The following is a 25,351-nucleotide window of genomic DNA, read 5'->3' on the forward strand; positions in this document are numbered from 1 at the left end:
TGTAAAATAAGAGAAGCTGTAGACAAAGCAGAATATGTTTTAATTTATAAAATGGACACACATAGCAAACACAGAATGTGAATTTCTAATGTAAAGTATTAGTAGCCTATAAAGAATGCAACTTCCCTCATGATCTTACACTGACCAGAGCAACATTCAAGTCCACATGGCCCATTTTTACTATAATCCTACTCCACCAGTCAATGATTTGGGTGGTTATTATTTTTCCTAGGGAACTTAATACAGCCCAGCTACAGTGTGCCAGTTTGTTTCCATGCTCTTTGTAGAAGTCATTATTGATAGAGGCCACCCCAATCCCAGACATAAGCAATGATTTTGCAACACAGTTCTGGAACTAAAGTTTCTGAGAAAGACTTTGCTTCCATGATACAATAGCTGTCCCTTCTACTACTATTTCTTCCTGCTGGGATGTACGTGTTCTGCTAGGAAGAACATAGAGACATCAGGACTGACATTGCTGAGTTACTGAATCCATGTCAATATCTTTCTACCTCTGAACTTCTCATTATGGGAGACTAAAAGACCTCTGTTTAATAAGCTACTGAAGTTTTTTGGTGACTCAAAACTGAAAAGCAATCCTACTAGATATGATTTTCTCTGTGTTGAGTTTTTGATACAGTAGAACACTAATAGTTATTTGTTGTTTGTTCATTTACCTATCCAATCAAAAAAGATTTAGGGGTAGTTACTGTGTGCATGCTAAGTGCCAGGTTATATGATGGTGGATAAGCAGCCAATGTACTTATGTATACAGAACCAACATTCTCATAAGAGACAAAGAACAGTAAACACTTCAGTGTAATGTAGTGAGATAAACATAACAGTGCACCAGAAGAGCATGAGTTTTTAGGGTTGATAAAGAAGGTTTTCTGGAGGAATTAGCATTAAAACTGAGACCTGGAAAATGAATAGAATTTAAGCAGACAAGGAAGAGAAATGATATATGTACTAACTCAGCAGGCCATATAGAAGACAGAATATAGTGAAGAAGAAATGAAAACAGCTCTCTTGTTACTTAATGTACATGACAGAAGGAGGGGGAAGATCCAAGGAGGACAGGAAATTAGGCTCAGTTGTCAGGAAAGGCCAAATCACACAAGACTTTAAAACCATTTAAAGGAGTGTGGACTATGTTTAAATGTAATGGTTAAGCTATGAATTGCTTTAAAAGTGGAAGGAGGTGGGCTACATGAATATACTGTATTTAGAAAAAAATCATCCTGGAACCCATGTAGAGAATGGGTAGAAAGTTGAAAGATTAGAGGAAGAAAAACTAGTAAAATAAATGATGTGGTTGTTCAGGCCTAACACCACAGTAGAGGAGTAGGGATGGAAAGAAGTGACTGGATTTGAAGGCTATTTAGGCAGTAAATGGCTGTACTGTAGTTTAGCTATGGGAGTTATAGAAGGAAGTGGTAAGCACAACTCTGTTAGTTTTCCAAATTGAACAACCAGATGGGTTGTGTTAATGTTCACTGGATAGGGAACATAGGAAGAGAAGTTGGTTGCATTTAGAGAAAAAGGTTGAGTGAGGGCATAGATGAGTTTAGCTTTGGATCTAATCAATTTGAAGCTCCTGTGGGAAATTAAAATGGAAAGGCAGTGATAGAATATACAGTTTAATACTCAAAAGAGCATTCTTAGCTGGAAATACAGATGGGTAGTCATCAGTGGACTGAAAATACACAAGTGCATGAATTTCACAAAGAGTATATATGAAGTGAGTAAAGAATGGGGAAGAATTATACAGGAATGAGTCAAAAGTAGCTTGGTGAATTGCAGATTCTGTATGGGCCATGTAAAAAGGTAACTTGGCTTCTTAAGTCTCATTTATTCTACCTATGGAGAAGTAACTCTATATCTTCCTTAGCTGATAGCTTTTTAGGGACAAAACCAAAAAACAAACTGGAATTCCTTCCCCCAGATAATTCAAAGACCTTAATAAAGTGATCAAAGATCTTAGAGTTTTGCTTAGGACATTATGCAGCATGAGAATATGGAGAGAGGGATATTCCAGAAAGAGTAGAGCAGATGGAATTGTTCAGTCCCTTGAAACTCTAGTTTTGCACTATAAATAAGCACTTTTGTTTACTCCTTCTTAATTTACATATATAAACTCTCCAAATTAATTTATCATCTTAATGTACTTTCCCAAAGAGGCTTCTGTTTTAGAAGCAGGCATTTTCCTTTGAGATCTAATGATTGACTCTATGATAACCAATTGATTTCATATGGATAATTCTTCACAAGTCTAATCTGCCTTTGTTTTGCTGAACAGCTAGCAGATTTTTATTTGGAGAAGAATGTCCAAACCTTGCCATCTAAAACTGATAGATTTTTCTCCCCAAATATCAGTTCTCTATTGAAGTTTGCCCTTTCCCCACCAGGGTCTTTTTGATAAGACCCCAGCTCCTCAACTTTAGGTTGCTTTTCTTTTTAATGGTCATCTGGACATCCACTGTCTGGAATTCAGGACTAGAGCTACTCTATTCTCTAGGGTCACCAGCTTAAATTAAGCATCACAGGAGTACTTTACTTTCACTCAGTTTCAAGGTTTACTTGGCTTTTTATTTTCATGTATCAACAGTTCATTATTCCTAAGACTTCCTGCTCCTTTGTTTAAAATCTGAGTTTTCCTTTTGGTAGGATTTTCCTTTTTAATAAAGACTACCTAACTGACTTTTCAGTAATTCATGTCATCTTCTAGAACTTTTCTTTCACCATTGTTGTCCTCATCATTGCTAAGGTGCTATTTTTGCCTACTGTCTGACACAACTCGAAACAAGAGCCCAACTATCCTTCACTTATCATAGTATACACAAGGTAACTTTATTATGCAAATGGAGTCATCATTTAGCAAATATTTACTAGCTCCCTATCATGTCACCTGGTTTAGAACATGGGCATGTGTCAAAAAAGAAAGACAATTTCAGCCCTCATGGAGTTTAGACTAATTTGTAAGACAAACATGAATGATATAATTCATGTTTTTATTTATGATTGGAATAAGTATTAATGCAAGAAAAGCACTAGGGATTAATAAGGAGACAGGACCTAGTTTGAGGAGATAGTGCTCTAAGAGCTGTAAATTTCCATAAATATATAATGAGAAATGAAAATTATGAGTCATATACCCTACATGGATTTTCCCAATGGGGATATGGAGTGAGATATAATAGCGGCATTTTTGATATCAATAACACCATTATGAAGCTCAAAGTGACTTGTCAGATTAAGCATGGGACACACAGCATGTGCCATGATGGGTTAGAAAGGTATTTGTTTGAATAGAGTTCTCAGAGAAGACTGATAAATGACTTTTACAGCTACAGATCATTATTTTGTTCTTGTTTTCTCTTGATTCTGTCACTACATTTTGACTGTGGGCAAATCATGTCATTCTCATCATTACAATAGGAGGCTGAGTCAAACCTGTGAGTTGAGTCAGCATCTGCCATCTTGGAGCCTCCTAAGCTCCAGTTTAGCAGGATTGGAAAAACAAACCTGTTTTGTCCATTCAGTGTTGCCACCCTTTTACTATAGCCAATAATAGTTTTAGAAATAATGTAGTTCTTACCTTTTATGAATATTTGCCCAAGATGCATTGATGTTCTCTGTTATCATGTGTACTTTTCTGGTGTCATCTGAAGAATAATCCCGGAGAAGTTTCAGCGCCAAGTCATTTGCCACATCTATGTTTATCTGCCATTGACGGAGGTCTTTGGCCAACTGCTATAGATGTATATGGGAAATAGAATGCAAATGTATGAAATATGATATGTCAAGAGCTTTGTAATGTTTTGAACAATTAATAAAATAAATAAATAAATAAATAAATAAATAAATAAAAGAATGAATGTCAGGTTCTTTTTCTGAAATCTATAGGTGGACTTTCTTCAAATAGCTTCTGAAACCTTAGGTTAGATATGTCTTCAAGATTGTTTTTAACCAACTATATGATTTAGTAAACCATGACAGTATAAGCTAACCTCCTTTTCATGACAAAACTTTTCAAACGTAGCAGCTAGAGCAGTAACCAGTTTTAAGTATTTCAATTTAGTACCAATTAATTGGAAATAAAGTGAGCTTAATTGTTTTTATCACAGGAGAGAGCAAAGTATAAAAACAAGTTTCTATATAATCGTTGTGCATGTGACACACAACAAAATTTGAACAGAATTTTTTTTTTCATGCATTTCTCTTCTCTTCATTAACTTGTTGAATTGTTTATGTAATTAGTGCCATCTACTGGTATTCAACTAAACCTGCATACAGGAAATATTGACAAAAGGACAGTGCCATTATTCTAGAAACAAAAATTTTTAAAGGATTATAATATTTAAAAAATATTTTACTTTAAAATTAGAACAAAAATCAAAATATAGGAATCATGCTAAACAAAATCATCTATTTTTCTCTTTGTTTGTCTTTGACAATCGAGTGTTGTCCAATTAGCCATTTTATTACTGGAAGAACATTTCAAAGAAAGAAGTCAACCAATTAATTATAGGTGTACCTGGAAGCCTATCAGCTTGAAACTTCTATTAAACACTTTTGCAAGTAGGAGGCTTTTAAACATTTAGATAATATTATATTGTTAAGGTAGTTATATCAAATTCAATATGGTGGATTAAGCTATTGATTCATGGGCAGAGAAATAAGAATGAGCAATTTAAAGAACAGACAGAATAAGATTTTATAGAAAAGAAAATATTAACTTTCAAGTAATAAAAAATAGAGTATTAAATCTGTGAGATACAATTTAACACCAATTAAATTAACAAAAAAAAAAAAAAAACAAACCCAAAGTCAGAAAGACTGGGAAAATTAGCATATTTATATGCTATTGCTAGGAACAGTTTCTATTAGGACAATTAGGCAATAGATTCCAAGTGATATACAAATGCTTAATCCCACTGACCCAATAATCTCACTTTTTAAAACTTATTTTAATAAAAAATTTTAAAAATGATAAATATACTATAAAAATAAAGATCTTTGTAAATCAAAATCATAAAAAACCCAGGTAACTTTAATATTTAAATAGGAGATGTTAAAAGCATATAATACATTAATGCAAGTCCCAATATATAGTAAATGTGCACAGTAATCATTATAAAGGGAACACAGTTTTCTTGTGCAAAAAGCAACAAATTTTTTATTTATATTATGTGTTATAACCTAAAAAATGTAGTCATGAATTGGAAGGAAAACAGAAGCTGAAAAAAACTACTGTTTATGAAAAGAGAAATCATTTTTTTGTTTTCATAGCTGTTGTTTTGTGTTAGTATGATGTTCATATAATAAGAATCTAACATTGGTACTTTCAGTATAGTTTCAATGGATTTGATTGGACTTCCATCCCTTAAAAATACATAATATGTATTTAATCTGACATTTCTTAGTTAACTAGAACATTCCATTTTAGAATTAAACTAAATGACAATGTTTACTGAATTTTAGACCCAGATTATCAAACCAAGAAACTAAAGTTGAAAGCAAGAAAGAGTTTCTGTGGCACAGAGCACAGTTGCTACTACTACAATGCAACTAAAATTTATCTGTGGAAAGCCTTCTTTTCCTTCCACACTTACATGAAGCACCATAACTGCTATTTTATTTTTTAAGCTTTATTTGTTCTTTTTATATATACATGATACTAGAGTGTATTTTGAGTTATTATATATACATGTAGTACAAGCATGTGTAATTTTTGTGGTTGTACATGATGTGGAGTTTCACTGGTGGTGTATATGAGCATAGGAAAGTTACGATCAATTCATTTTACTGTCTTTCCTTTTCCCATCTCCCCCTTCTCTTCATTCCCTCTTGTCTAATCTAATGAACTCTATTCTTTCCTCCTCCCTTTATTGTGTGTTACACAGCTCCTATTTTCTACTTTTCAGATTCCTGAGTGATTCAAAAGTCCTTCTGAGGTTACATAACCTTCAAAGTCTTGCGTTTCCTGAAAATTTCCTTCTGAACAAAATTATGTCTCCTTTCCTTCTCTTCCTCAGAAACCTAAAGTGTAAATAATGTATAGTAAGACAAGGAAGACTGATCAACCCTTATTATCTAGAGGGTGGTATTTGCATTTTAAAAGATCACCTTTTATCATCTATAACATAAATATCCACAAAACTGTGACCAATAACCTGTTTACTGTTTCCCAAGAAAACTTCTTTAGAAAAAAATTAGTTAGAGATGGACACAACACTTTTATTTATTTATTTTTATGTGGTGCTGAGGATCAAACCCAGTGCCTCATATGTGCAAGGCAAGCACTCTGCCACAAAGGCACAATCCCAGCCCAGGAAACTTCTTTTTAACAAAGATTTATAGACAGTTGTGACAGTGCACAACTGTAATCCCAGCAATTTGGGAGGCTGAAGCAGGAACATTACAAGTTTAAGGCCAGCTCCTGCAATTTAATGATAACCTAAGCAATTTAACAAGACCCTGTCTCAAAATAAAAAATAAAAAAGGGCTGGGGATATGGTTCAGTGGTTAAGCATCTCTTTCAACCCCCAGTACTTTACCTTGTAAAGCATATAAAAATGGTAATAAGTATATAATTAAAATCATTTACTTAAGCAAGTTAAATAATCTTGGATGTCACCCTTCACTCATGAGTTGCTATTTAAGCAGACTAGATAGAAGAGGATACACACTTTGAATGGTTTCATGGGCATATACATATTTTCAAACACATCAAGCTACTTTTATTAAACATGGACTGTATTTCTCTGTATCACCTATACCTCAATAAAGCTGTTGAAAATTTTTAAATAGGAGAATGTGACAATGAGTCTTAAATAAGTTTGTAGATCATAAAAATACCTATATGTATAAGTTGCAAGGTACACTAGGATTTTCCAAAACCTCTGAATGAAATAGTAAAATTAGCAATGTCATAGTAAAAACATGAAGCTTGATTTCAAACCAAAACTTTTTGATACATGCTTGAAAGGCAAAAATGAAGTGCCATGTATTTTTCTCTAAAATTGTACTCACAATAAAAGTTAAAATTTTTATACCAAGAAAATCTTGGCTGAGCACTAATGGTCACTGAATACTGCGCAGTTTTGTGAGGATGTAGAATTAAAAAGAAAATCTCTCACTGACCTTGACTAACATTGAGAGCACTAAGACCCTTATCTAAACACAAAGGTTGTCAACCAAAGCTTTCTTTTTTTCTCTTCTTAAAGACATTCATCAGAACAGACTGGTTTCCCTTCCTTCTAAGATAATGTCCTGACTACTGTGGGTTTTACCCAAGCATCATTCAAGGAACCATGACCTTGACCAGCTTTGCCTACCACTGTGAAATTTACTACTGGGATAACTCCAGACCTCAGAAGGAGTGTAAATTCAAAAATACAATAGACTTCACACACAACCTTTTTTTCTTTCTGAATTCCATTTACAATGGTGTACTCTATGGGGAATTGTTTGTGTTGTGATCATGGTGTGTGAAGAAATTTAAAATACTGTGAGCACTAGCCTATAAAAAAGATGACTTTGTGGGTATATATGTGTGTGTTTCCTATGAAGAACATAAAATGCTAAATTCCCCAAAGATTGTATTTCTGACCAAGAGAGAAATATTTCATATTCATACCTAACTTGATGCAGCTGCAATATACTTGATATTTATCCACACTATTTTAGGCATAAAAATAATTGTGGACAATGAGACAACCATAAGCAATTTCAAGAATTTTGAGGGTTTTTTTTTTTCCTATTTTAATGTTTGACTTATCTCACTTTAAATTTTGCAACAATTCTTTTTATGTATATTGACTACATGGGAGAAAAGAAAGGAAAAATAAAAAAGTAGTTAAAAGTCTGGGCAATCAAATGAACCTATTGGGTTTGAATTCTGGCTTAATAAATTAGTAATCACATGACATGGGAACATTAATTATCTATGCCTTAGTTTCCTTGTTTGTTAATTGAGAATATTAATAAACACCTTAAAAGAAGATTATCAAGATTAACAAAGAAAATTCAGGAAAAATACAGAGATGTCTGGCATACTGAAAGAATTAAATAAATATTGGCTATCATTATTATCATCACTACTGTTATCACTCTAACAAGGACTTACACTATTCAATTGTGCCTGCAAATGTCTGATGGGTAGCTAAAAGCAGGATTAAAGACTTGTCATCTCTGCTTCCATTTTGCATCCATCCTCTTTGTTCCCAGTCACCTTGGATTCCAGGAATAAGTTTGGATTACATATATCTCTTGTGATGACAGAAAGCTACCTGCCAGGTAATAGCAACTTTCTTATCTGGGGTAAGGCTCCACCTGACCAATCTTGAGATAATGATGGACAGACCTCACTTAATCAAGATCACCTGCTTTGGTGACTGAAAAACTTCTAGTTGTTCAAATCCCCTAACCCTTCCCCTCATTTCCCCTTCTATAAAACCCCATTGTCAACCTCTCAAAGACTGGGCTAAGAATGTGGGTCCTCTTGTCTTTTTGATCTAGCTTCACCTTTCATGCTTTTCACCATTACCTTTTCTGCTTGGTTTTTGGGGTGAGTGGCCAGACCTGATTTATTGGATCCCCAGAGTCAGGCCTCTGACCTAGGAATCTAGTAATACTATCACTACTACTTTTAATGATCCAACCTATACTGTAACAGTTGTCCACTTTATGCTTTGAATATAGCCCTTGCTGTTCTGCCACTACAACTATGATGTGAGTCCATACTAAATGCAAAGCAAGTGGCTCATTGTTTAATAGCCATTGTCTATAAATACAGCAGCTCTAATAGATTCCCTCTAACTTAGAAGTATGAGCACATACTAATTATTATAAAAGGGAAAGAAATTAGTAGAGCAAGTGAATGGGGGTTGGAGGGGAGAAAAAGGAAGGTACTAGGGAAGGAGTTTAAGCAAATTACCTTATGTACATGAATGGGTATGGCATAATGAATTCTATTATTATGTATAATTATAATGCCCAATAAAAAATAAAACAAGTGAGTGCATGGCCATATAATTACAATTTTAAGGTTGAGTATTATTGTAAGGTTTTCTTATAAAACGTGTTTTGGGATATTCACCTACAAGTGAAATAAATGTTTGTTCTGGGTGAACTAGCTTTTTAAAATTTTTAATGACTGTCTCAGAAGCTTCATGAAAAGCAGTTAAAAGTAAGAAAAAGGCAACTTCCCAAGAAGCCACCTTTGTCCATCACCTTGCAGTTTGATCTTAAAGTCATTAACCTTGTGAGTTCCAGTTTTGTTAGATGTAAAACAGTGGGAGGTTACTCTGCCTATGCTTCAGGAGTCAAAATCAAAATCAAATTGCTTGGAAAATTATAAAACAGGATTGTAACATATTTATGGATACTAAGTTCTATGTATTATATTGAATTTCTGTCATTTTGCCTTGGATAATGTGTTTGCATATATGAACTAAGGAAATTTAGCTTTGTGAACTAACAACTAAGAATTTATTAACTCAGATCCATTCTCTGTCCATTCTCTACTCAGTACTGTGGAGGAACTAAACCCTGTAGGGGATCAGAATTTCCCAGGATCTCTTGCTAGCTAGCATATTGGATCAGACCAATGAGAGATGCTGGCAAGAGATACTGTAGCAGTTGTCTACTTTATGTTTTGAATATAGCCCTTGGTGCTGTGCCACTACAACTTATTTTTAAAAGGCCATTTTTCTTTTTTCCCCCTCTCCCCTTGCTCTTCCATAATCTCTCCCCCTTCTTAATCTCAGGGGAAACAGGACTACCTTTCTTCCCCATCCTAGGCAGTTATCTTTCCTTGAGTACACACCCACCATAGGAAAGTATTCCAGACTTTGAGGATGGCACCAGAAGACCTCAGAAAAGACTAATTCCTAAATTAACAAGTGAATTACAACTCTGGATAGAGAATGAGTGGAATATAGCTTTAGAATCACCTCTTTAAAAACTTCCTGTTCTGGGCTAGAGTTGTGGCTCAGTGGTAGAGCATTCACCTAGCACGTGTGAAGCCCTGGATTGGATCCTCAGCACCACATAAAATAAATAAATAACTTTTTAAAAAGTTAAAAAAAAAAAAACAACAACAAACTTCCTGTTCCCCCACGAGCAGAATCACAGCCTCTGGTGCAGGAGTCCCCTGTGTTTCTCATTTTCTAGCAAAACAATAAAACTTCTTTTTCCTTTTTCTCAAAACCATATCCTAGTTTTTGGATTGGCATCAGGGCCAAGGACCAAGCTTTTGGTAATAATAGAAGAGCAGGATAAATGGTGAAACTAGAGAATTTCTCCCCTGCTCTCTCCATTTGGGCAGTGTTTCCTTTGTGTCTCCATTTTCCACTGGTCAATCCCTCCCTCCATGATCTTTGCTGAGCAGTCTTCACAGTGGTTGAGTTAGCACCAGATAGTTGTGGTTTCTGGGCTTTGATAATACTTGACCCTCCAGCCCTTGATGTGGTAACAGCTTCCTGAAGCTACTAAATTTAGAATTGCCTCACTATCTCCTGTTATATTTTCTAGCTCCTCCATTACCCATAGAACCAGTCTTCCATATTAAATTCCTTTTGTTTGAAATATCTGGTGTGGTTTCCAAATTGAACCCTGTTGATATGAACTAAAAGAAATCTCATTGGGAATGATCCTACATACAATTCCACAGTGATAATTTCATATATCTAGCATTGATTTCATGAAATATCAGAATTTACATTTTGCATCCATCTCTCTAGTTTCAGAGGAAGAGGTGATTCTTTTGCTATTGGAAGTTGATTTCACCATCTGGGCACCCATCTATTCTGGGATCCTCCTCCATGTACTCCCTCTCTCGATGTGTGTTCCAATTTCTTGCCTCTCTGCAGGGTCCATCTTTACAGCCTTCAAATATGAGTGTCTCCTCTTAAAAAAATAAAAAGAAATCTGGACTCTTATCATTTTCTTTCCTTCCATAGTCACTCTCTTCAGAAAGTAAATATTCACTCATTGCCTTAACTTGGTTACATTTCTGCCACTCTAAAATTTCATCAAAATCAGGTTTCTTCCTTTGCCGTTCCACTAAAACTATGCTGATAGAAGTCACTGAAGCCCTTAATTCTTTACCTCCCCCTGTATCCATGATCATTCCTATGTAACTAGGAAGTTTCTCCAACAAAAGGCTGAATTTACTTTCCTGCCTTTAACCCTGAGTTTGACCATGTGACTTACTTTGCCTAATCCTAACGAAAAGTTAATAGAAGCAACACAAGCACAGGCTTGAAATGTGCTTGTGCAATGAGACTATCCCTTTGGAACTTCCCATCCCTATAAGACAAACATACCATGTGTTAGCCTGCTCATCCCAAGAGGAGTATGAATGACATGTGAAGCACAGTCACCTCAATCAATTCTGAAGCATGAAGTGCCACTCCACCCAAATTGTAAACTCATGGAAAGGCAACACATCCTTACTGTTGTATGCCACTAATATTTTCATTTCATTGCAGCAGTTTTTGTGATTTTTTAATTTGTGCATAATTATACATAATAGTGGGTTTCATTGTGACATATTTGTATATGCACATAACATACTTTGATCAATCTCGTTCCCCAGTACCTCCCTTTCCTTTCCTTGCTCCTTTCCCCTAATCTTCCTCCTCTACTCTAGTGGTCTTCCTTCTGTTATTATTATTTTAATTAGTGCATTATAACTATAAAAGCAGGATTCATTGTGGTATATTCATACATGAACATAGCATAATTTGATAAGTTTCATTCCCGGGTACTTCCTAATGCCCTCCCTTTCACCCTCCTTCTCAATCCTTTTCCCCTCCTCCATTGATCTTCATTATATTTTGTGAGGTCCCTTTTTTATTCTTTTTTTTTCCCTCTAGCTTCCACAGATGAGAGAAGAATTTGACCTTTGATTTTTATTTCACTTAGCACAATGTTGTCCAGTTCCATCCATTTACCAGCAAATGTCATAATTTTATTCTTGTTTATGGTTGAATAAAACTTCATTGTGTGTGTATATATATAAACACATTTTCTTTTCTTTATCCATTCATCTGTTGATAGACACCTAGACTGGCTCCATAATTTGGCTACTATGAATTGTGCTTGCAGCATTTTTAAAAATATTTATTTTTTGTAGTTGTAGTTGGACATAATAACTTTATTTTATTTATTTATATGTGGTGCTGACGATCAAACCCAGGGCCTTGCACATGCGAGGCGAGTGCTCTTCTGCTGAGCCACACCCCCAGCCCTGCTTGTAGCATTTTTGGTGAGTAAAAATATGTAAAGGATTAAAATTTGCAATGGCCAATGCCTGTGGAACGATTTAGGCTCTCACTTACTTGATTCATTTGCAGCAGCTGGTACTATTGACTACTGTCATTTCCTTAAATTTTTTTCCTTTCTTGGTTTCTTCTCTTTGAATTTCCTCTGTTCTCTTGTATGATTCAAGTTTTTCTTTTTTACCTGTTCCTTAAATATTACTGTTCTCCATGGTTCTGTCCCTGGCTCAATATTATATTCCCTCTGATTGTAAATTGATCCTCAGCTGAAGAAGGAGGACTGAAGAAGGAAGCAGGGAGCACACCCCTAAAGGAGGTACATCATAATTTTCCCTTATATCCAAATCTTCTACCTTCATTGTTACTACCTTATTTTAGGTCCCCTTCGTCTCTTGTTCATCCTTTTTTCTTTTCTTTCCTTTTTTCTTTTGGGTACCAGGGATTGAACCCAGGGGGACTTAACAACAGAACCACATCCTCATCCCTTTTTAAAAATATTTTTAATTGTAGTTGGCAACAATACCTTTATTTTATTTCTTTTGCTGAGGATTGAACCCAGCTCCTTGCACGTGCTAAGCAAGCATTCTACCGCTGAACCATAAGCCCAGCCCCTCCTTAGCCCTTTTTACTTTTCCTTGTGAGACATGGTCTCGCTAAGTTGCTGAGGCTGGCTTTGAACTCACGATTCTATTGCCTCAGACCCTTGAGTCACTGGAATTATAAGCATGTGCCCAAACTTGCTTTCTCATCTCCATACAATTGCTTAAGTAGTCTTTTTGTAACACAAATAGAACCTCTGTTGCTCCTCTGTGTAAACTCTTTTATTGTGTGTCTAGTACATAGAAGACATGAAAGTTCAAATCTCTCTTCAGATCAGAAGGACTCCATTATATATAACTTCCATCTGTGCATCCACTTTAACCTTTTGCTCTCTTTTTGTCATGCAATCTCACAATTGTCCATGTGACAATACAATATCTCTGGAAGTTAGGGACTTGTTCAAGATGGCATAGTCATGGGGAGGGAGAGGGAAGTGGTGGGGAGTGATATTGGCCAAATTATATTGCGAACATGTACAAATATGTAACAACAAATTCCATCAATATGAACAAGTGTAATGCACCAATAAAAATGTGAAAATAGAAACAAAAGATGCATAGTAAGATAGGCAACATAAAAATGCAGTTCTATGGATTCTCAATTTAGGGTTCAATCTAGTTGGAGATGTATTTTCATTTTAAGGAATTTAAGAAAAATAATTTGGTCTTCTATAACTGAATTTTGAAGAATATAAAATACTCTTCTTGATGACCATTGTATGATTGGAAAATTATTGTATACAAATAAGTCATTTCCTAAAAAAGATAGCAGAAAAAATATATTTGGTTTATAAAAAGATATCACTAAATAATTTAGCCCTAAATTTGAATTAATGTTCTTTCTATAAATCTTTACTGGGAAAAGAAACACAAATTTCTTTCTTCCTTGTGTGACTTAAAATGACCTATAAAAAGTCTTTATGGATTTATAATAGAAATGTTAAAATATCTGTAAGGAAGCTATTTCAAAAGTAAAACCTCCCACCATTAACTTCAAGACTCATCTATTAAACCCTCAACATTACCAAACAACTTTGTTTCAGAAGGTAACACTCTATAGAGGGGATAGTATTTAAGAAAATGGCCCTCATTTTCCAGCTTACTGGAAATGATTAATCTTTTCAATTGCTTTGAGGACTACATACCAACGTTGTTACTTTTTTGTCCTTTCAACAATGACTACAAGCTGAGAGCAGGCAAGTAAATGCGTTATCGGCCAACCCATTAGAGTTCCATTATTTTCTGTCTTACATGGCTTCATGTAATGAATTTTTATAATTAAACTAATGGCATACAATTTATTTTCCCCCCTCTTTACTTTCAGGCACCATTTCTCTTCCAGCTTCTTTGGAATAAGTTTTATACAAAAAGAAGGGAGGAGAGTCCTCCAAGTGCTTCATTACCTTAATTTCATTATGACATTTTGGAAAGCATTCCCTTTATCTGGGCTCTCTTTAATTTGCTGACTTTATTAAAAGGCTAAAGCAGTGTTGTAATTAACAAATCATCAAGCTACCCAAGGCATCTAAGAGTAGTCTAGTTGAGAGGGTGTGGAAAAGGTTGGGTAGAAATGACTCCAGAGAGAATGCCAGAGGACAGATCTCCAGAAAGTGGTGGTAAACTGTATTATTGTTTACAAATACCAGTGCCTTTTAATTACAGGGGATTATACATCTGCACTTTAAGAAACAAGAAAAGATTCATAATCTTAATGACATGAAGATATCCTTTTAAAAGCAACTTTGCTGAATATAGTTCATAAAATATTAAGTTGATCAATTTAAAGTACAAAATTTTGTGGTTTTTAGTATATTTACACAGTTGTACAACCATCCACACAACCTAATTCTGGAATACTTTCTTCACTCCAGAAATAAATCCTATGCCATTAACAGTTACTGTTCACCATCCATTGTCCCCTGCTCCCAGTGGTCCTCTGGGACTGATTCATGTCAATTAGCTTTATGTTTTTGAGGTTCAGCCATGTTATAGCATTTAATTTCTTCTCATTGTCAAATCTTCCACTGTTGGAAGTACCACATTTCTTATCAGCCAAAAAACATTTGGGTTGGTTCTACATTTTGGCTATTATAAATAATGCTGTCATGGATATTTGAGTGAAGGATTTATATCTATATATTTTCATTTTTCTTGACTATACACCTAAGAGTAGAATGGTTATGTCATACAATAACTCCATGTGTAGTTTCTGGAAATTGCTAGTTTTCCAAAGTGTTTTCACAATTTTAAATTCCCACCAATAATGTATGAAGGTTCCAATTATTCTATACCATCAACACTTGTTATTATCTGGCTTCTTGACTTTAGCCATCTTAATGGTATAAAGTGGTATTTCATTGTGGTTTTCTTTGTATTTTCTTTTTATTGTTGTCCTTAAGGGAAAGCGTTCAGACTTTCATTCCCATGTTAGCTATGGATTTTTTGTAGTTGCCCTTTTTTTAGTCTGAGGGACTCCCCTTCTGTATTAGTTCCCTAAGTCTGCCACAATAAAGTGCTACAAACTGAGCGCCTCAAAACAACACAATTTTACAGTCTCAGAGGTTTGAAAGCAAGATCCAAAATCAAGCCTCTGTGCTCCTATTCCAACAAGCCACGTTCCCATTGAAAACTGTAGTTTAGTATCCTTCCTTCTTTCTCCCTATCTTCTGGCAGTGACCATCTATCCTTGGTATTTTTCTGGCTTGCAGCTCTGTCACTCCAATCTCTGCCTCTATTATCATATGTTGCTGTCCACATTGTATGGAATTCTTCTCTTTTCAAAAATTAGTGTATCTAAAGAGTTGTCTGTCAATTTTGTTGATCTTTTCGAATAACCACATTTTGGTTTTGCTGATTTTCTCTACTGTATTTATTTTCTCTACTTCATTTAACTCTAGTATTTATTATAACCTTCTGATTGCTATAGATTTAATCATTCTCTTTTTTTCTAGTTTCTTAAGGTAAAAGGTTAGGCTATTGATTTGAGATCTTTCTTCTTTTTAAATATAGGCACATATAGTTACACGTTTTATTTTAAGCATTGCTTCAGCTACCTCTCATAAATTTTTGAATGTTTTATTTTTATTTACTCTTTCTTGAAGTATTTTTACTTTTGGTTTTCTTCTTTGACCTTTGGCTACTTAAGTATATGTTATATGATTTTATCACATTTGTAAATTCTTTTCCTGTTTTTGATACTGGGGATTGAACCCAGGAGTACTTAACCACAGTTGCTTAAGGCCTCACTAAATTGCTGAGACTGAATTTGAACTTTTTATCTTCCTGCCTCAGCCTCCTGAGCCACTGGGATTATAAGTGTGTGCCACTATGCCTGGCTGTAAACTCTTAAATTAACTTATTCTACTGATTTTTAATTTCATTCCACTGTAGTTAGAAAAGTCTACATTATATGATTTTAATGCTTGTGAATGTATTGAGAGGTATGGCATAGAATATTGTCTATCTTGGAAAGCATTTCTTGTATAATTGAGAGGTATATGTATTCTGCTATTATTGGGTGGATTGTTGTATAGATGTCTATTAGGTCTTGTAAGTTAATAGGTTTTTCATATTTCCGTTTCCATGTTGATTTGCCTAAATGTTCTATTCATTATTAAAAATGAGAAATGTCCAACTATTTTTGTTGAATTGTCTGTTCTCCCTTTAATTCTGTCAGTTCTTGTTTCATGTATTTTCTTAATTCTCTTTTTGTTTCTAAGATTGAATTATCCCTATTGACCTCTCATCAAGTTTGCTGATTATTTCTCCTGTATTCAGCCAGTTCAACCCTGTTTCTGAGACTCCCTAATGAAAATTTCATTCTAGTTGTGATTTCAAACTTCAGAATTTCAATTTGGTTGTTGTTTATAAATTCTGTCTCTTTATTTATACTCTCTATTTGTTAACACAAGTATACAGTCTTTTGTATCTCCTAGGAATATGTCAGAGCTTGTTCATGTCCTCTGTGGACATTTAATTGTTCAGATCTTCATTTAATTTTTTTTTTTCTTCTCAAGACACATGCTTATTTCAACTAGCAGTATAGCCTAAGGAAGGTGCTATGTAAAATAATTGCTACTGATTCATTTGGACGATCTGGCTGTACAACTTTGCCTGGGGAGTTAGCTATACATTAGGGAAAATAATGACAAGGTTCTGTGCATAGAATTTTTCTAGGAAGCTGCAAGACAGATCTAATAATGTTGATGTTCTAGGGATACAATAGGCCTTTTTGAGGAACTCCAATCCTGTCTACATTCTCTGGTGGATACAAAGATGCTAATTTTCATAATTTCCATGGATATAAGTCTCCTGACTTTCAAGACTACTATAGAGCTGGGAGAAAATGAAGGGGAAAGGCCAAGGTAAAGAATCTCAAACGTTGCTGTTCTTACTGAAGTTTAATAGGTCAGAAATTGTTGGCAGTCCTTTGGTTAATTTCAAGAGTTCAGAAAAGATGATTTTAACAATATTTGCCGGCATTTTCATTGTTGTTGTGGACAAGTAGATTTCCAGAGTGACATATTTTCAGGCATGGAATAAGTTAAACTGTGAAAAACAAACTATGAAAAATATGGTACAATCAAGGCCTAAAGTAATACAAGACATGATGACTTGCCATTAAATATTTATACAATAGAGCAGCACCAGGGGGATACTAGCCCATTACTACTTATGCTCTACGAGTGATGTAGAATGTGCTCTCCTTGTATACCTTGAGAAATTTCATAGTACTTTTACTCTTTTTTTTTTTTTTGGTGGTGGGGGCCGTTATTAGGGATTGAATTCAGGATCTTTTAACCACTGAGCCACATCCCCAGCCCTATTTTGTATTTCACTTAGAGACAGGGTCTCACTGAGTTGCTTAGCACCTCACTTTTGTTGAGGCTGGCTTTGAATTCACCATCCTCCTACTTCAATCTCACAAACTGCTGGGATTACAGGCATGTGCCACCAAGTCTGGCCTTAGTATTTTTTTTTTTAATTTTGTACTTGTAAATGGACAGAATTCCTTTATTTTTATGTGGTGCTAAGGATCAAACCCAGTACCTCACACATACCAGGCAAGCACTCTGCCACTGAGCTACAGCTCCCCCGGTCATAGTACTTATACTCTTAAAGTATGTTTTAGTTTATTGATTCTTTCTCTTTAATCATGTTGAAGCTTTAGGGGAAAGCAAAAGGGAATTTTAAAACGCATGAAGAAATGATAGGTCCTAGCAATATTTCTGATGTTTGCTATTATTGTACAAGAAATCCAAACCTCAAATTACTAATGTGGGTCAACTTGCTGATTTAATTTTGTGTAACTGTAAAAAAAATAAACAAAATCTACAAAACAATAATTAAGCTTCCACAATTGTACCTGTCTTTAAGGCAGAGAGGATATCATATAATACCATCTATCCCTCCAAAAATAATTAAAAATACTTCCATTTTTGAAAAAAAATTCCCCCTGATTACTTTCTTTTCTAGTAAAATAATTTGAGATCCTCAAATTGCCAACATACTATATATAACAGTTCTAGTTTGAAAATTAATTATTTGATTACAATATATCTAAGTTCTGATTCCCTAAAGAATGTCTTCAAAACAGAGATTTTGCAGCCTTGGAAATGTTTATTTAATAATTTGAAAATTATTGGATTTCTTGCTTCAAATAGTTTTAAGTATTATATAGCCAAATCAGCTAGGCTCAAACAAGACTTCACTTCTCTATTGAATTCATGTACTCTTAGTTCAGCCAAGCAGAAAATAGTTAATGCCATCATGTTTGAAAAGCTTTTATGCTGAATTTGACACAAAAGCAATCACAAAGCAGACAAAAAAGGAATTTCTCTTTCAAAAGCTGAAAGGAGAAAAATAAATGAAAACTCTGAGCCTGGGCAAATCTCTCTTGACACTGGAAACGAAAGTTTAAAATTATGATGAAGAAATAATTTTTCCAAAGAATTCATTGCCAAGTTTGGACCAATCTTAATATCCTAGGGAACAGGTTGTGAACTCAACCAAGATTCTGCCAAATTAAATAAATCCCATGATGACCACTGCTGGCAGTTTTAGGAACCAATGGCATACTATTTTTTGCCTCTTATCAAAGTTCTAAATGGCACTATCTCTCATGGGATTTTGTCATGGCCTGTTGGCAGGCATTTTGATTAGGAGGGAAATCTTGTATGTTTTGCCCTAACATCTGTCTTTCTATCTCAAAAGAAAATTATTGTATCAGGTCTGTGGAGGAGATCAGATGAAGACTTATGGTTGACAAAATTAAGTATTTTCTAATTCATTTTTTAAAAAAACTTAAGGATTATATGGCAAAGAAATAAATGATAAATATGGACTTTTCTTAAGAACCTACACATTACTAATTGACACAATGGGCCATCTGCATCCTGTTAGGTAAATTAGGACTCTCCTGTTGCAGTTTCTTTCTATCCTGTCCATGGTTTTAAGATAGGTTTTTCCCAGATGCCATCTCAGATTTGATTTCTATTATTCGAATGGATTATTATCGTTCCTATTTCTTCTCTACTATTTTTTCTTACCATATGAAGAGTTTTTCAAAATGTCAAACTAGTAAGGAAATAAAGATGGGACTTAATGCTATAAAATTAAAAATATTATTAAAAGTTATATAGCAATTTTGATAAAATTTATGCCATAATGCTGAACTTACAAATCAAAATTAAACATTTTACCTACATTATTAGGAAAATTAAAATATATGTAGATAAGAACTAGAAGAGATTATAGATAAAGATTAGCAATTATGGATCATTAATACATCAGGATTCTTGCTGATTTTTTAAGGTTCAGGTATGGTGATTAGTCTAGATTATAAAAGGGTGTAACAATGCTGGTGGTTGTCTTTGAAACTATTTCATTTTTGCTCATTAGTGACAGGGTAGTCATCAGTGATAATTCTTAAGGGAGGGTATCTGCTGCAATCACAGCTCTCCAACTCTGATGAAGCCCACAGTCTCTCTTGCCAGTCTCAGGCACACAGTCTCAGAGAGAATTTATGAGGAAGGAAATCCTGGTCAAATCCCCCAATTTCACATCATGTCTGTTTTTACTTTCTTCCTTAAATAAGTGATAATCCTGCTAATATCACTCAGTAGTGAAAATATATCAAACATAAAGACCAGAGCTTATTTAGTTTGCCCCCGAAATTAAATTCTAAGAAGAATTTTAAAATACCAATTTCATTTAAAATAGAACAATTGGGTCTTTCATGGTAGAAAATAATACAAAACTGTCCCCTGCCTGTTTTCTCTACCTACTGGCTTATGTAAGTAATACAATATGATCTTATCTGTCAATTAGTAATTACAATTGTCTTTCCTTCAGGCCCTCATGGTGTTTTCTCAATTTGTTTTAGCCACACAGACAATAGGTGGAAGAGGAAATCTGTGAGATCATCTACAAGAGTAACTGCTATGTATTCACATCATAGCTGTGTTACTGAACCTTTCTAGCCTTGTTTTCTTATTTTCAAACAGAAAGAAGAATACTTCCATAAGGGGATTTTGAAAAGATGAAATAAACCAATATATGTGAAGTGACTAGCATAGTTTTTCACACATACCACTCACTCACTAAAAGTAAGTATTAACATTAGGAATACTTTTATTATTAGCATATGTCATTCAGGAAATGAATGGGAAGATCACAGCTTTTGTTATCTTTATCTATCTTATGAACTTACATTGAATGTACAACAATATATATCATTAAATTCCTAAATATAGAACACAAAATATCCATTTCTATAGAGAATGGTTGAGCCCTTTTTATAATGAAGTTTCAGATAGAACATTCTAGAGCATTTTGTTTTAAATTTCAAAAGTTTGACAAGGATAGTGATTGTAATACAATACTGTTTTTGTTTTATGTATTTATTTAAAACATTTACATGGTTGAGAGTAAGATCATTTTGTTTTCTTTCACATTTCCTTTTGCCATTTTTGGTCTTATTGGAAGCCACTTACTCTTCTGAGAGCTATTAAACCCTAATCATCTTTGCCATAACTTTAAGATTCCCTTAGGTTAAGATTATTTCTCAATTGCCAATATCCAGGCTCCTCTATCCCTAATAAAATCTATCATTATATGCCTCTCATCTTTCCTTTCCCTCATCTATCTCTTCTAGGCCAAATTTGTTTTCCTGCTAATTCTTTCTCATCCATTACCACTTTAATCTATGATTTGCTAAATTCATAGTATCCTGAATTTATGGAGAGTACCTTCTTGGTAAAACCAGATCCTTAGAGAATAACCACATGGATTTTGTTTCACATAGTCAGTCAAGGAAAATGATCATTAGAAATGACCAATACAATCTATGCTTATTCATATTAGTGAAAATAAGTATCTCATGAGAGAAAGAATTTTAGTCCACATAGATTTTGCTTCCAACAAAGCTAATGTTAAGACTTAAAATCCTATGTGGCCTTTTAATATTCTTATTGTATAAATGAAAATCTTGTTCTCATAGCAGCTTAGATCCTTTGACAAAGTGGCTATGATACAGATTGGCTAAAAGCTCATCAATTACTCTTTCTGAAAATAAGTTGGAAACATGCTCTTGTCAATGAGATATGGTAGAATTTTCAAGCTCGGCTAAAAGTCCCATGGATTGATTGACTAACTATATTCTCTCTTCTTCTCCTCTAGTGGCCTTGGGCAGCCATATATTTAATATGATAGTTTCCAAAATTTGGAAAAGCTTATCCCCAAGTGACCATTTGGACAGAACTCCTAAAAAGGGCTTTTTAGCTTCCACTGGGCTATGACATAATCAAGGAATGAATCTTATTATTCTTTATTGTATTTAGCTATTGTCATTTCAGTGTTTATTTCTTATTATAGTTTCTAACTTAAGTTAGAAACAAAAACCTCTTAATCCAAGAAAACTATATGGTTTTCTTCTAAGATGGTATAATTATAATATTCAGATATCTGTTTAGCAAAAGGCCTTTTTTAACAGATACAAAAATCTGTAAAGGGTTTTGATCAAGTACTCAGTCTGATCAACCTCCTATCATGCTTAAAATGGTAGGGGATTTCTGCTTAAAATTCCTTTACAGGTATTCATTCTCTAGCATTTAAGGTATTTTCTACTGATCTACAAATGCCACATTTGAAAGATTCAAGATGATGCAAAGCATCATCCATGGTGTTTTATAAAATATAATTGTTAGATAAATTTTACTTCCTTTCCCTTTTTCATATCCTAAGCAGTTCTAAACTATTAAGTAGATATATATCTGGTAAAGTTTGGGAGGAAACAAGGAAAAAGTGAAGGAAAAGAAAGAAGGGGGAAGAATGATTTGGGCTTGAGGTCAGAGAATGGGAAGAGAAAATCAGAGTATGCCTTATTCCTCCCTTGTGCTATAGCCACTTCTCCATTTAGGCGCTCAAATAAGGTAAGGAGTAGATTTGTTATTTGTTTTTCTAGGAAGGAGTTAAACCCAAATAGCTGACTTCATGCTACTAAATAAGTGTGCTATGTACAGCAATTTTGAAGTGATCTTAAAATATAGTTCAATATAAAAACCATCCCACTTTACCCAGATAAAATAAAATCAATTTAAGATTGATATTAGCCATCAATTTTCCACTTATCTCTATTCTGACTCAAAAGTTACTTCAATTTAAATGTAATTTTCCTTTAATAAATTTATATTTAAAAATCATTAATATTTAATCCATGGCATAGTTTTACTCAGTTTACCAGTATTTTATTTTGAGAATAAATCTTTGATACTAACCTTGGTCTCAGTGATTTTCTTTTGGATTGTATCCATTATATAAGGACCCTCCTTCCATGATTCAAGTTTGGCTCTGGCCTGTCCTAGGACCTGCTCAGCTTCTTCTTTAGCTTCCAGCCATTGTGTTGAATCCTTTAACATTTCATTCAATTGTTGCCTCCGGTTCTGAAGGTGTTCCTGTACTTCATCCCACTGATTCTGAATTCTTTCAACTGTAATGAAAGGAAAAATGAACACTGATAAATAGTAGTCTGGAGAAGACATTTTCAATTTAACATCCCATTTCTGTTAAATTATCTTCCTGAAGATGACCTAGAACACATATATGTGTGTATACACATATATATGTTTATATATATTGATATAAATTTTTAAAACATTTTTTAGTTGTAGATGAATACAAAACCTTTATTTTATTTATTTTTATGTAGTGCTCAGGTTTAAATCCTCACACATGCAAGGCAATCTCTCTACCACTGAGCCACAACCCCAGCACCTATATGTATAAATTTTAACTATTTTGTCAATTCTCAGAGTCAAATATGAGTCATCATTTAGAAAGGTTCTACAGCAGAATGCCCAAATCTCCTCTCCATTACTATTCATTAGCCCAATTTTTAGTACCAGAGTTTGCATTTTATTGCCTGAAGGATTTTGGATGGCAAAGCAAATTCTTGTGGTAATAGAAATCCAAGTGGCAGGGTAAACATATTGAAGTTGATATCTCCTCACCATGTCCTAGGAACAGCCCATCACTAATGGCTGATCATAGGAATTTGGGTATGGACACTCTTATGCCCTTATGGGAGATAACTCTGAGGCATGTGTCTTCCAAGGGATCTAGAGTTTCCCTGGAGGGAGAAATTTGCAGTGGCTTACAGTGGTAGCTGGTTGATAATGGATCAACTTTTATTGGCTACCTTGCTTCCTTGCTTTAGTGTTCTTACTTCCTCACTCCTCTGATATTTCCCTTACCTCCTAAATAAACCACTTTTCTTAGAATCTTCTGAGGAAACTCAAGAGTATTTAGGTGTATTGGAAACTTCTTTTAACAACATTAAAGAATTCATGTGGAGTACATTTTGTACAATTGGCTTATATTGAGGCTATTTTTGGCATCATTATGAGTCTAAGAGAAGTCCTTTAGATTTGGTTAAGAAATCCTTTATTTAGAATATTAACAACAAATAGGATCACATTTTTTTTCTAAACAACTTCTTTAAATTGGTATCAAAAATAAAAATAATGCTGTAGAAAATAAACAAAATTACCAACCTCTTTATCCTTTAACAATGAAACCTAACAGAGATTCTAGATTCTTCCCTAACCCTCATTTAACATTATATATATATATATATATATATATATATATATATGTGTGTGTGTGTGTGTGTGTGTGTGTGTGTGTGTGTGTCATATATAGTGTGTGCATATACACACACACACAATCATCAAATTTCCTTCATACATACCTTCTTCTCTGTTTCTAATGGGAAGCACTGCATTTTTTTCCCCCTTCATGTCTGTAGTACACTGTATACAAATCTTCTGCCCCAAGTTTTGGTTTTACATTATAAATTATACCCTGGAGAAAGATTAGTAACTAATATAAATTTGTTCACCTTACTCCCTATTTAAAACCTGCTATAGCTTGAGTATGGTTTGTCTCCACAACTCCTGTTGAGGCTTGCTCTACAAGAGAGCATTATTGGGAAGGGAGACACAGTGGGAGATGGTCATTGGTATACTCATGAATTCAGTAATGCCTTTTTTAGCTGAGTGAACTCTTGCTCTCACCAGACTGAATTAGTTACTGTGAGAGTAGGTTGTTATAGAGCAAGACTGCCTCTCAAGTTTTGCCTCTGCTGTGGTTTGGTTCTTAAATGTCCCCCCAATGGTCTATGTGTTAAAGGCTTACTCCTGGGGCTAGGTTTGTGGCTCAGTGGTAGAGCACTCATCTAGCACGTGCAAGACCCTGGGTTTGATTCTCAGCACTGCATAAAAATAAATAAATAAAATAAAGGCATCGTGTCTGACTATAACTAAAAAATACTATTAGAAAAATAGGCTTATTCATCAGCCCATAACATTATTAGGAGATATTAAATCTTTAGCAGGTGGGGTCTAGTGGAAGGAAGTTAGGTTCTTGGGGATGTGCCCTTGAAAGGGACATTGGAACCCTGCCCCTGCTACTTTCTACCCACCATGAGGTAAGCATCTTCCTCATGGCACTCTCCCCACCAGGATGTACTGCTTCATCACAGGTCCAAAGGCAAAAGAACCAAGGGACCATGGACTGAAACCTCTGAAACCATGAGTCAAAATTAACCTTTCTTTCCCCTAAGTTTATTCTATCAGGTATTTTATTTTCACAGTGACTGAATGTTGAATAGCAAAGACTCATACACCCATTTGCCCTTCCACTTTTCACCATGAGTTGAAATATCATGATATTCTTACTAGAAGCTGAAAAGATGTCAGTACCATACTCTTGGACTTCTTAGACTCCAGAATCAGAAGTCAAACTAAGCCTCTTTTATTTTGACAAATTATCTGGTTTTAGTGATTCTGCTATAGCAACAGAAAATATACTAAAAAAAAACTTTTCAATATCTCCCCACTGATTCTGGAGTATCTTAGCTTATAGACATATTCCTATTGTTTGGACTGTGTGATCTAAGAGGTT

The 25,351-nt window shown here is 34.4% G+C and overlaps 1 protein-coding gene across 5 annotated transcripts in view; it reads right to left on the minus strand.

Annotated features, from left to right (window-relative positions):
• Positions 1 to 25,351, minus strand: part of Dmd (dystrophin) — a 2,011,337-nt gene that overhangs the window by 541,871 nt on the left and 1,444,115 nt on the right. For all 5 annotated transcript variants that reach the window (XM_077107047.1, XM_077107046.1, XM_077107045.1 and 2 more), the window contains 2 exons: positions 22,666 to 22,877; positions 3,599 to 3,753 (listed from right to left, as the gene is read on the minus strand). In XM_077107047.1, coding sequence (XP_076963162.1) covers positions 3,599 to 3,753; positions 22,666 to 22,877 — 367 coding nt within the window. The remainder of the gene's footprint in view (positions 1 to 3,598; positions 3,754 to 22,665; positions 22,878 to 25,351) is intronic.

This window comes from Callospermophilus lateralis, chromosome X, assembly GCF_048772815.1.
Source record: "Callospermophilus lateralis isolate mCalLat2 chromosome X, mCalLat2.hap1, whole genome shotgun sequence".
Classification (NCBI taxonomy): Eukaryota; Metazoa; Chordata; class Mammalia; order Rodentia; family Sciuridae; genus Callospermophilus; species Callospermophilus lateralis.